The sequence below is a fragment of the Dendrobates tinctorius genome, unplaced genomic scaffold, assembly GCF_039654945.1.
Source record: "Dendrobates tinctorius isolate UK_male_01 unplaced genomic scaffold, ASM3965494v1 ptg000181l, whole genome shotgun sequence".
Taxonomy (NCBI): domain Eukaryota; kingdom Metazoa; phylum Chordata; class Amphibia; order Anura; family Dendrobatidae; genus Dendrobates; species Dendrobates tinctorius.
In genome coordinates, this window is record NW_027361848.1 from 12,180,843 (window position 1) to 12,192,964 (window position 12,122).

General features: G+C 44.7%; 1 protein-coding gene across 7 annotated transcripts in view; it reads right to left on the bottom strand.

Moving 5' to 3' along the window:
- Positions 1–12,122, bottom strand: part of TMEM181 (transmembrane protein 181) — a 527,451-nt gene that overhangs the window by 17,076 nt on the left and 498,253 nt on the right. For all 7 annotated transcript variants that reach the window (XM_073551884.1, XM_073551880.1, XM_073551883.1 and 4 more), the window contains one exon: positions 11,521–11,587. In XM_073551884.1, coding sequence (XP_073407985.1) covers positions 11,521–11,587 — 67 coding nt within the window. The remainder of the gene's footprint in view (positions 1–11,520; positions 11,588–12,122) is intronic.

Genomic DNA, 12,122 nt, shown 5'->3' on the forward strand with positions numbered 1-12,122 from the left:
AATTATTGCTTAAAGACTGATGCTGGTTCTGCCTGACTTGGTCGACTCGGATCAGGTCGGGTTTGTTCCAGGACGGCAGGCCAAAGATGGAGTCCGACGCATCATCAATACTCTGGAAACATTGGAAAAGAGAGGCGGCCCTGGTGTTGTCCTGTCACTTGATGCCGAAAAGACGTTTGACAGGGATCACTGGGGCTACCTGGTGGAGGTTTTAAACAAGTTTGGTTTCATAGGTCCAACTAAAGATGCAATTCTTTCCCTGTACTCAAACCCGGTTGCATCAGTTAATGCGGCAGGTTTCCAGTCTTGGAGGTTCTCCATATCGAACGGGACTCCTCAGGGGTGCCCACTTTCACCAATATTTCCGCTGGTGATGGAACCCCTGGCAGCGTCCATAAGATTCAATCCAAATATTCATGGAATTCAGATAGGGACTGTGTCCCTTTAGGTTGGTCTTTATGCTGATGACGTTGATATCGCATGTGAAAATGTTAGGACTTCTCTAAAGACCATTATTGAAACGCTCTTGGATTTCTCGAAGGTGTCGTATTCTAAATTGAATGCCACAAAATCGATGGTATATGGAGTGGGGATAGAAAAGGACCTGCAATCTGAACTTCAACGTACATTTCCGTTCATTGTTAACAAGAAAATATGGTGTACTTGGGGATTAAACTAACCAATACTAAAAAACTAGTACCAACCGAATGTTAAGTCGTTGTTGCAGGAAATTAACCCCTTTCTGACCGCTGACGGGATAGTACGTCAGCGGTCAGACTCCCCTGCTTTGAGGTGGCTCCGGCGGTGAGCCCACCTCAAAGGCGTGACATGTCAGCTGTTATAAACAGCTGACATGTGCCCGCAATAGGAGTGAGCGGAATCGCGATCCGCTTGCGCCTATTAACTAGCTAAATCCCGCTGTCAAACGCTGACAGTGGGCATTTCACTACCACTTCCGGCCCGGAAGGGAGCACATCACCAACCCCTGTCACGTGAACAGGGGTCGGCGACGCGTTGCCTTGACAACCAGAGGTCTCATTGAGACCTCTATGGCTATTGCAAGCACATTGCTATGAGCACCACACGGTGGTCGGCGCTCATAGCAATGCAGCAAATCTGCTACATATGGGTAATCTGCTCATCGCCTATATGCAGCAGAGCTCATCAAGTGTGGCATGCTTCTATCCTCCTATGGAGGCTATTGAAGCAAACCAAAAGTAAAAAAAAAAAAAAAAGTGTTTAAAAATTGTAAAAAAAATAAAAAAAACCCCAAACGTTCAAATCACCCCCCTTTCGCCCCAATCAAAATAAAAAAAAAACAAACACACACATATTTGGTATCGCCGAGTTCAGAGTTGCCTGATCTATCAATAACCAGATCGTTAAACGGCGTAGCAAGAAAAAAATTTGAAACGCCAGAATTATGTTTTTTTTGGTCGCCGCGACATTGCATTAAAATGCAATAACGGGCGATCAAAAGAACGTATTTGTACCAAATGGTATGATTAAAAAATTCAGCTTGACAAGCAAAAAATAAGCCCACACCCAATCCCAGATCATGAAAAATGGAGACGCTACGGGTCTCGGAAAATTGCACTTTTTTTTCTTTTAGCAAACTTTGGAATTTTTTTCACCCCTTAGATAAAAGAGAACATAGGCATGTTTGGTGTTTGTGAACTCGTAATGACCTGGAGAATCAAAATGATAGGTCAGTTTTAGCATTTAGTAAACCTATCAAAAAAGTCAAGCAAAAAACAAGTATGGGATTGTATTTTTTTGCTGTCTATGAACTCATAATGACCTGGAGAATCATAATGGTAGGTTAGATTTAGCATCTACTGAACCTAGCAAAAAGGCCAAGCAAAAAACAAGTGTGGGATTGCACTTTTTTTTGCAATTTCACCGCATTTGGAATTTTTTCCCGTTTTCGAGTACAAGACATGCTAAAACCAATGATGTCGTTCAAAAGTACAACTCGTCCCACAAAAAATAAGCCCTCACATGGCCATATTGACGGAAAAATAAAAAAAAGTTATGGCTCTGGATATAAGGGGAGCAAAAAATGAAAAAAGCTCCCGTCATGAAGGGGTTCAAGCCTATTTCGATAGGCAGACCCTTCTTTCTTTATCTTGGTGGGCCAGAATTCAAGCGGTGAAAATGCTCATTTTCCCCAAAATCGTGTACGTTTTTAGGTGCATTCCCTCAGCCTTCCTTTCCGAGAAATTCGCAAATTACAGTCATTGCTGGGTAAGTTTATTTGGCTCAAAAGAAACCCAGAATAGCACGTAATGTACCACTATTATAATTTTGGAGGCATGGGGGTCGCTAATTTAGCAAAACTACTACAAAGCCTCCATACTAGACGCAATTGGGAGCAGGTGGCGAGAAGACTGGATGCAGAAATGGATGCAGATTGAACTGCAAAACACTCCTAGGGGTTCCACACGTTGGTTATTGGAATCACTTTTCATGGGAAAGTAGATTATAATTTACCATTAAATTTGATGTCTACCCTAGTAAAACTATGAAGGAATATTAACCCTAACTACCTACATTTTCTTTTGTCTGATATCTCTATCCGAGCTATTGAAGCGCATATCCCAGACTTGTGCCTGGAGGAATGGGAAGAGTTGGGGATTTCTAAACTGAATCTCTTGTTTGAATCCTCCAGTTTCAGAGCCTTCAGTTCCCTGCAGGAACAATTTTGTCTCAATAAGACTTGTTTTTATCAATACTTACAAATTAGACACTTATTTACTTCTCAGTCTTTCATGGTGGATGAACTCCCTAGGAATTCTGCAGGTTGGGGCAGACTTTTAAGCGCCTCAAACCCCCCAATCAAAAGGTCTTTCTTACATATAAAAGCTATTATCACACAATACAGATATTCAATCAATATTCAATTAGTATCGCTATATGCTAAAGTGGGAAATGATCTTTTCATTTAATGCTTCACTGGAACAGTAGTGGGAGTTGACTAGATGGATTTTGAAGTCCTCTTCCTGTATTAACCACGTGGAGCAAATTAACAAGATTCAGGTAGATTGGTATATGTGCCCTTTGAGGATTGCATCTTAGTCTCCCCAATTTTCCTCCACACGTTGGAAGGGGTGTCAACTATTGGGGGATATTGGGAATATGTGGTAGTTCTGTCCTAAGGTCCAGGTATTTTGGGGATCGGTGGAGGATCTCATTAACTCTCTTACGGGTATTAGAATAAACCTATCGGGCCAATTAGCAAGCCTTAACATTGGTATAGACGAACTTCCTTTTCATGTAAGAACCTGTGTTTCTCATATCCTTATTGCTGCCAGACAATGCTTGGCACTTTGCTGGAAGACTCCCTGGGTACCTACCTTCGCTGATTTGACAGACAAAATGGAATATACATTACCAATATGAATCAATCCTCACTTTAAACCTGTCACATAGAACCAATATAGAGGAAAGGTGGGTCTTGTTGAGTGCTTTACAGTGGGCTTATGTGCCCAATATTCCCTGAATTCAGTTTTTGCAACTCTAGATCTTTCAAATGAAGTATGCATTCTTAGATCTCTAATTTCTCTAATGGTATCCTGTTTATTGGTTATATTGTTATTCCCATATTTATTCCTCCGATTCCTAATTTCCAATCCTATACCAACTATACATCCCCTCTCCCCTCCTTATCCCCACCTTATATATAATTTTAAGGTAATTGTGTAATATACAAATGTATCAAACCTAAGTGCCTTTTCACTTGTTACTGTTTTTGGATAAGTTAAAGTTATTGGTTTAAAAAAAAATTACTTTGAGGCACAATGCAAAGTTCAGAAGGGAAGAAGCACCATATTGGAGTACAGATGTTGCTGGAATAGTTTGAGAGTGCCATGTCATATTGGCAGAGCCCCTACATGGCACAGCAGATGTCAACGGGTTAAAGCCATAGATTGTTTGTACAAGAAACAGGCAATAGAGCTGGTGTGATTTGATTTTGACAGGAAGCTCTGAGAATATGGACATGAATGGAAGCCATGAGAACTGCCTCTTTCCTGAAGGCATCACTGGCTCTTCTTTTGAGGAGCTGGTCTGGCATGACATCATTGATGTGGCATGATGCATTTGACATCGTACTAGGCTGGCTAATGAAACCACCATGGTTACTTACCGGTAGCCGGTTTTTCCGGAACCCATGACAGCACACCTGAGAGAGGGATCCGCCCCGCCAGGACAGGAACCTACTGAAATATAAGGGGCGGCACCTCTCCCCCGCTTCAGTTGGTTACAGAGCATTGAGAGGACTTCCCGGTTAGTCACCTGTTTATCCAACACCACATCACACAAATACATGTGTGCACACCCATATGGTGAAAAGGGGGGGGAATATACGGGTGCTGTCATGGGTTCCGGAAAAACAGGCTACCGGTAAGTAACCATGGTGGTTTTCCCTTCACCCATGACAGCAGACCTGAGAGATTTTTGGAGACTTCGAAACACCTTAGGGAGGGACCACCGCTTGCAGCACCCTTCTACCAAAGGTCAAGTCAGCAGAGGAGGATAGGTTTAATCTATAGTGTTTAAAGAAGGTTGATGGTGGGGCCCAGGTAGCGGCCTTACAAATTTGATCAATCGATACCTCTGCCTTTTCAGCCCAGGAGGTCGCCACGGCTCTGGTGGAATGAGCCTTGATGCCGTCAGGAATCGGAACACCACTAGCTGAGTAGGCTATACTAATGCCCTCCCCAATCCATCTGGCAATAGTCCCTTTTGATACTCCATAGCCCTTTCTGGCACCCTGAAAGGCTACAAATAGGGACTGGGACCTCCTCCACTGGCTAGTGACAGATATATATTCTAGCAGGGCTCTCAACATCCAAATTGTGGAATTTTTCCTCCCCTGGATTTTTTGGATTTTCGCAAAAGGAAGGAAGGACAATCTCCTGACTTCGATGAAAATCTGAAACTACCTTAGGTAGATAAACGGGGTCTGTTAATACCACCCTGTCCTGAAAAACTTGTGTATAGGGTGGATTTACTGAGAGAGCCTGCAAGTCACTTACTCTACGGGCCGATGTAAGGGCCACTAAAATAATCGTTTTTAGGGTAAGATACTTTATGGGTAGTTGTTGAATAGGCTCATATGGTTCTTTTGTAAGGGCCTCTAGTACCAGGTTTAGATCCCAAGGGGCTATTCTAGGTATTGGGATAGGCCTAGACCTATGGCAGGATTTAATAAATCTAGCTACCCATCTGTTTGCTGCCAAATTGCAGTTATAAAGCACGCCCAGTGAGGATACTTGAACTTTAAGAGTATTTACCGCTAACCCCAGCTGCAATCCTGATTGTAAAAACTCCAAGATGGCACTAATTGGGGGCTCTTGCTCTAATGGCTTACCTAGGAACTGCAGGAATTTATTCCATGTTCGGCCGTAGATATTAGTCGTAACCGTTTTCCTACTTTTTAGCAGGGTGGCCACCAACCCGGGAGAGAACCCTCTATCCATTAGAAGTGACCTCTCAAATTCCACGCCGTCAGATGGAATCCCTTGACCTGAGCGTGGAATATTGGACCTTGAGTTAGCAGGTCCGGGATTTCCGGCAGAATCCATGGATCTTAGAGGGACATCATTCGCAGCGGAGAGAACCAGGGCCTTTTTGGCCAGAATGGGGCTATTAGGATCACCCTGGCTTGATCTTTACTGATCTTTCTCACTACCGTTGGGATCAGAGCCACTGGGGGGAAAGCATAGGCTAGCCTCAAGTCCCACGGAATCTGCAATGAGTCCACCGCCCATGGCTTTTCCCTTGGGTTTAGTGAGCAGAATCTCTCCACTTGCCTGTTTTTGTTGGCGAAGAGGTCTATCACCGGGTATTATCTTTCCAAAAACGGACCGATTTAGAGCCCATTCCCCTTGCTTTAGTGTATTGCGGCTCAGGAAATTGGCTTCTATATTTTCTGCCCCTTTTATGTGCAATGCCGTTGGAGGGAGTAGGTGCTGTTCTGCTCTGTTAAAAATGTCGCTGGCTGCCTTCATGAGGGAGTGTGATCTTGTACCCCCCTGGTGATTGATGTATGCCACTGTTACTTTGTTGTCTGACATGATACGGACATTGCGGCCACTGAGGAGGGGGAATAAAGTCTCTTAGGGCTTTGCTCACTGCCCACAGTTCTCTCAAGTTGGAAGATGCGCCCTGTTCTTGAGGTCCCCAGGATCAATGGGCCGCATGACCCCTTAGGTGTGCCCCCCACCCTGAGGAGCTTGTGTCTGTCAGAATTATGTCGGTCACTGGTCTGTCCCAAGGCATCCCTGATGCCAAGTTTGTCCTGTCTAACCACCAGTTGAGAGAGTCCCTGACCTCTAAGGAAAGCTCGTCTTCCTTCTAAACGCCCTCTCAGTGATCTTTATGCTGATAGAACCTCCCCTTGAAGCTGTCGGGTGTGAAATTGTGCCCACCTGATCACCGGGATACATGACGTCAGGGTACCTAGCAAGGACATCGCGTTCCTCAGGGTCATGTGAGGTTGGTCTCGGGCAGCCAAAGTCACATTCTCCACCTTCTCTATTTTGGCCTCTGGTAGTAAACAGGCTTGTTGCTCTGAATCCAGGATAAAACCTAGAAAGGTCTGTTTTTTTATGGGCTGTAGTCTCGATTTTTTGACATTTACCATCCACCCCAGTTTCTGTAGGGTGTCGGTTACTCGTCTCAACTGTACCATACAGTGGTCTTCTGAGCTACCCACTATTAGGAAATCATCCAAATAGGGTATTATGATCGTGTCGTGAATTCGAAGTAAGGCTGTCATTTCCGCTACGACTTTGGTAAAAACTCTCGGGGCTATGGATATGCCAAATGGCAGGGCTCTGAATTGAAAATGCCTGAGAATGCCCTGGATATAGAGAGTCACTCTTAAATATTTTTGGTAATCTGGGTAGATGGGGATGTGATAGTATGCATCCTTTAAATCGACTACGGCCATAAAACAAACGTGATGCAGCAGTTTTATGGCTGTAGCTACCGACTCCATCTTGAAGGTCTGATTTTTTATCCACTGACTGAGGCCTCTCTGAGGTTTATGATTGTTCTGAACGACTGGTCTGTTTTTTTGTTTTTTTTTTTATCAGGAAGAGTGGCGAGTAGAACCCTGTTCTCTCCTGTTTGCTCGGGACTTCAGAAAGAACCTGCTTGTCTAGCAGGCTCAGGATTTCTGATTCTAAGGCCAACTGTTCTTCCATCGCCTTCCTGATAGGGTTAATGACAAACACTGTTTCGGCTGACTTAAAAAAGGGATCTTCAGGCCTTCTTTTACGATGCTTAGGATCCAGGTATTGGAAGAAATGTCTTCCCAAGCCTGAGAAAAGAGTGCCAATCTCCCCCCTACCGGAATACTGTCGTCATTGTGGGGATTTCTTTGAAGTGAAGGTGGCTCCACCAAACATAAATCCGGACTCCTTTTTCCTTTTGTCTCTCCATCTCCTTCTATCCGCCGGAGGATGGCCCCTGTTGAATTTTCCTCTTCGAAAGGGCGGCCTCCTCTGATCTGCTGGAAACCTGGGGAAGCCTTTCTGTCACTTGCTTTCTCTAAGATGTCATCTAGGTTTTTCCCAAATAAAAACCGACCATCGCATGGGAGAGAGCACAGTTTAGCTTTAGACTGCAGATCTCCTGGACAGCCTTTAAGCCACAACGCGCACCTGGCGGCATTTGATAATCCTGCCGACCTAGCTGTCAACCTCATAGAGTGAGCAGAGGTGTCCACCAAAAAAGCTGCCGCCCCATGCAGAAGATACATATCTGCCAGTATGTTTTCTCTTGAGACTTTTGACACTAGTCTCTCTTCTAATTGCTGCAGCCAAATCATTAGAGAACACGCCGTGCAGGTGCCAGCTATTGCGGGCTTTAATCCTCCTGCTGCTGCTTTCCATGCACGTCTTAAGTAGGAATCCACTTTTTTATCTAGCGGGTCCCTAAGTACCCCTGAGTCTTCCAAGGGCAGAGCCGATTTCTGGGATGACCTGGACACCGCTGCGTCAATCTTTGGGACTTTGTCCCATATTTCTGTGTCCTTATGCTCAAAGGGATACCTTCTCTTAGAGGAGGGAAGAGCCCCTGACCTCTCAGGTTTCCTCCACTCTCTCTCGACGAGTGCCTGGACCTTTTCATTGACTGGAAAGGTCCGTTTCTTCCTCTCTTGTAGTCCCCCAAACATGACATCCTCCAGGGACTTAGCCGTTTTTTCCTCCTGTAGGCCCATCGTCACCCTGATGGCCTTGAGGAGAGCATCCGTGTCTTCTACTGGGAAACACGGTTTGCCACCCGTGTCACTGTCTGAGGAGGAGGATGGGTGTTCGGCCTGGGATAATGCCGAGGAAGAGTCTGAGGTAGAACCAGGGGGATTCTTCCTACTCTTTTTCCCTTTTTTTAACAACGCTTTAAGCGAACCTTCCATCTCCGACCTAATGACCGATCTAAGGTTGGTTGCGAAACTAGGCGCTTCTGCCATGGTTCGCTGGATGCAGCTGGCGCAAAGGTCCTTTCTAGGGGGCTTTTACATATGGCACAATTCCTATTGTTCTTCTTACTCCCTGCTTTCTTAGGTTTTCCCTAAGAAATGTAAACATACAAAAGAAGGCCCCTATTAACAACTTGCTAACATTCATGAAGATCACTCACCACCCGTAATCAAGGGTACCGGACTCGGAGGCTGTGTAGGAGCACGTGATCTGTGCTCTCTGGATCTTGGGGAGTCCCCCGACCTGTGGCAACTGCTGCTTGAACAGCTGCCATGCTTGTGAGCGGAGGGTTGCGAAGGAGGCAGAGACGGTGGAGACGGCGATTGCTCCTGCTCTGACCCCATGGTTACCCGTTCGCCATGCCGCCATCTTTCTTTAAATATCCTGCCTCAGTCCTGGTGGGTGTCTTCTCCTCCCCCTGCGACTGCCGGCCGACCGCTGCCTCTTCCTTCAGAAAAAGCCATCTGGCGTCACACCAGGCGCCATGTTGCCGTCGCCTAGCTGACGTCAGCCGGCGCGCTCCCATTATGCCCTGCGCCGCTGACATCAGTGGCCGGAAGACGCCCGCGGCTCTCCCTCGCTAGGCACTCTGAGGGAGCGAGACTGCGGGCACACGCGAGGGGAGGGAGACACGGTGGAGCCTCCAGCTGTCAGGAGTCGCCACCCGCGCCCACACGAACCCGGAGCCCGAGGGAGCCTCCGGGGACTGCGCTTCCAGAGGCCCGACGGCCGGCGCTACAGGTGAGCCCTGTTCTTCCCGCGCTGGGACGGGTCTGGGACCTTTCACATATGACAGGCACCGCCGCTGTCAGAGGGATTCCTTTCCAGGACAGGAACCAAACTGAAGCGGGGGAGAGGTGCCGCCCCTTATATTTCAGTAGGTTCCTATCCTGGCGGGGCGGATCCCTCTCTCAGGTGTGCTGTCATGGGTGATGGGAAAAAGAAAAACCGTAGATGCAGTCAGGAAAGAGGCAGTTCTCTAGACTCCTGTCTTGCAGCCACAAAATAAGGATATGGTTGATAAACCGGTCGCACAAGATAGGCAACACTTCGCATCCTAAATGGGGTTCTTCTAATTTACAATTTTTGTGGTATAACAGCTACTGTCTGTAGTGTCAGAGTAACATCTTCTAAATATATGTAAAGGCAATGAAGCTGGATACACAAATCACATTTAATGTTTTAAGGTATTTTTGATATTGTGATTGAGTGTGGATTTAGACTTCAGCAGATGACCATTTCAAGAAGACCCTTGAGTTAATAGCAACTGGCCAATCCTTGCTCTAATAGAACAAAAACTGCACTTTCTGCTCTTACTGATCAGATGACAATAAGCTTCATATCACACTCATCTAGAATCACAAATTGCAGGCAACCATGCAGGAACCTATTACTATGTATGGTAATGTTTTTTGCAATAGAGTGGCTGAGCCAGCTCACCTGTTGTGGTGTGTTGTCAGCACGGACTGCAAGAGGACCACTTGAAAATTCAATTGAAAAAGGGAGGAGGTCCAGCTGATGTAAAAAGGCTGTTTTATTGAAAATTTATATTAAAATCGGCATGCCGCAGACAGTAAGTGGTACCGCAGCAACGCGTTTCAAACACCAACTGTGTTCTTTGTCAGAGCTGCATAATGACGTTTAGGATACAATTTATACAGTCAAAATGAATAAACCACTCCCCCAACAAATCATATGATTAAAATCAATTATTTGGTTAAACAAGTATAAAACAATGAACTAATTCGAAAGGATAATAAATACATAACAAAAGGCAAAAAAGAAGGAAAGAAGATTCGGTAATGGAATAATAATTCCCTCCGAAGATTAAGTCCAGAGGGATGGCAGGTATTTAAATGGAACATCCAGAAAGCCTCACGATCCCGAAGGTGTTTGCGATTATCTCCTCCTCTTGCTGATGGAACGATTTTTTCAATCGCAAAGACCTGGAAAGAGGCGGTATTACGTTCATGTTGTTGCACGAAATGTTTGGAAGCCTGTGACATTGTACGAAAAGAGTCAGAAACATTACATATGTCACCTAAGTGATCAGAAATACGCTTCTTTAGATTGCGGATAGTACAACCAACATACATTTTGTTGTAAATTTCTAATTCTAATGCTTCTGAGCATTTCAATATAAAATCAATTCTTGAATTGTAATAGTCAATATGTTGTGAATGTGATCATTTGTTCCATTTGCAACAAAATGTATGTTGGTTGTACTATCCGCAATCTAAAGAAGCGTATTTCTGAGCACTTAGGTGACATGTAATGTTTCTGACTCTTTTCATACAATGTCACAGGCTACCAAACATTTCGTGCAACAACATGAATGTAATACCGCCTCTTTCCAGGTCTTTGCGATTGAAAAAATCGTTCCATCAGCAAGAGGAGGAGATATTTGCAAACACCTTCGGGATCGTGAGGCTTTCTGGATGTTCCATTTAAATACCTGCCATCCCTCTGGACTAAATCTTCGGAGGGAATTATTCCATTACTGAATTTTCTTTCCATCTTTTTTGTCTTTTGTTATGTATTTATTATCCTTTCGAATTAGTTCATTGTTTTATACTTGTTTAAACAGATAATTGATTTTAATCACATGATTTGTTGGGGGAGTGGTTTATTCATTTTGACTATAAATTGTATCCTAAATGTCATTATGCAGCTCTGACAAAGAACACAGTTGGTGTTTGAAACGCGTTGCTGCGGTACCGCTTATTGTCTGCGGCATGCCGATTTTACTATAAATTTTCAATAAAACAGCCTTTTTACATCAGCTGGACCTCCTCCCTTTTGCCGCTGTTTTTTGCTGCCATTATGCCATTAGAGTATTTTTTTGGGAAATTAATAATAATAAATTTTATTTCTATAGCGCCGACATATTCAGCAGCACTTTACATTTCAGAGTAAAAGAATCAAAGCGCCTCCATAATTTTTGCTTTGTACCATTGATGAAGGCACTATATAATATTAAGCCCTACATATAACAAGAGGCAGAAAGAGAATTAGGCTCTAGACTTACCCATATATGACATCATCATCGGAATCATTAAGCATTGAGAAGGCAGGATTATCCTTCAGTTGAGATTCTGCAAAAAGTTAAATAAATAAATGGTAAGCATATTATATTTCCCATCCCATTGTAGTACAAGTAGCTGAGGGCCATATCTGGCCCTTTGGCTGTTCTAGTCCAGCTGGCAAACCGAGACAGCAAAAGGGCTGAAACAGTGGCCCACAGGCCACACCATGCCATCCCATACCCGCTATCCACATTCTCAGGATGCAGACAACAGTGAATACATTGGTGGAGGACAGTGCCACCGGCTTCATCTTCCAATAATCAGCGTGAGACAGCGGACGCAATGACGTTATTTCATAGAGCTGGTGCTGAGAATCGTTGCACAGGAGACAGGAGCAGAATGCCGGGGAAATAAGAGCGAGGCAAGGATGTATTTTTTTTTTTCATGTGTATGGGATACTCGTAAGTACATGAGAGGTTACGTGGGGCTCACATTGTATATATGGAAGCTATATGGGGCTCACACCGTATATGAAATTATGTTGGGGCTCCTACTGTATATAGGAGTATGTGTGGGGCACACATTATATATAGGAGGCTATGTG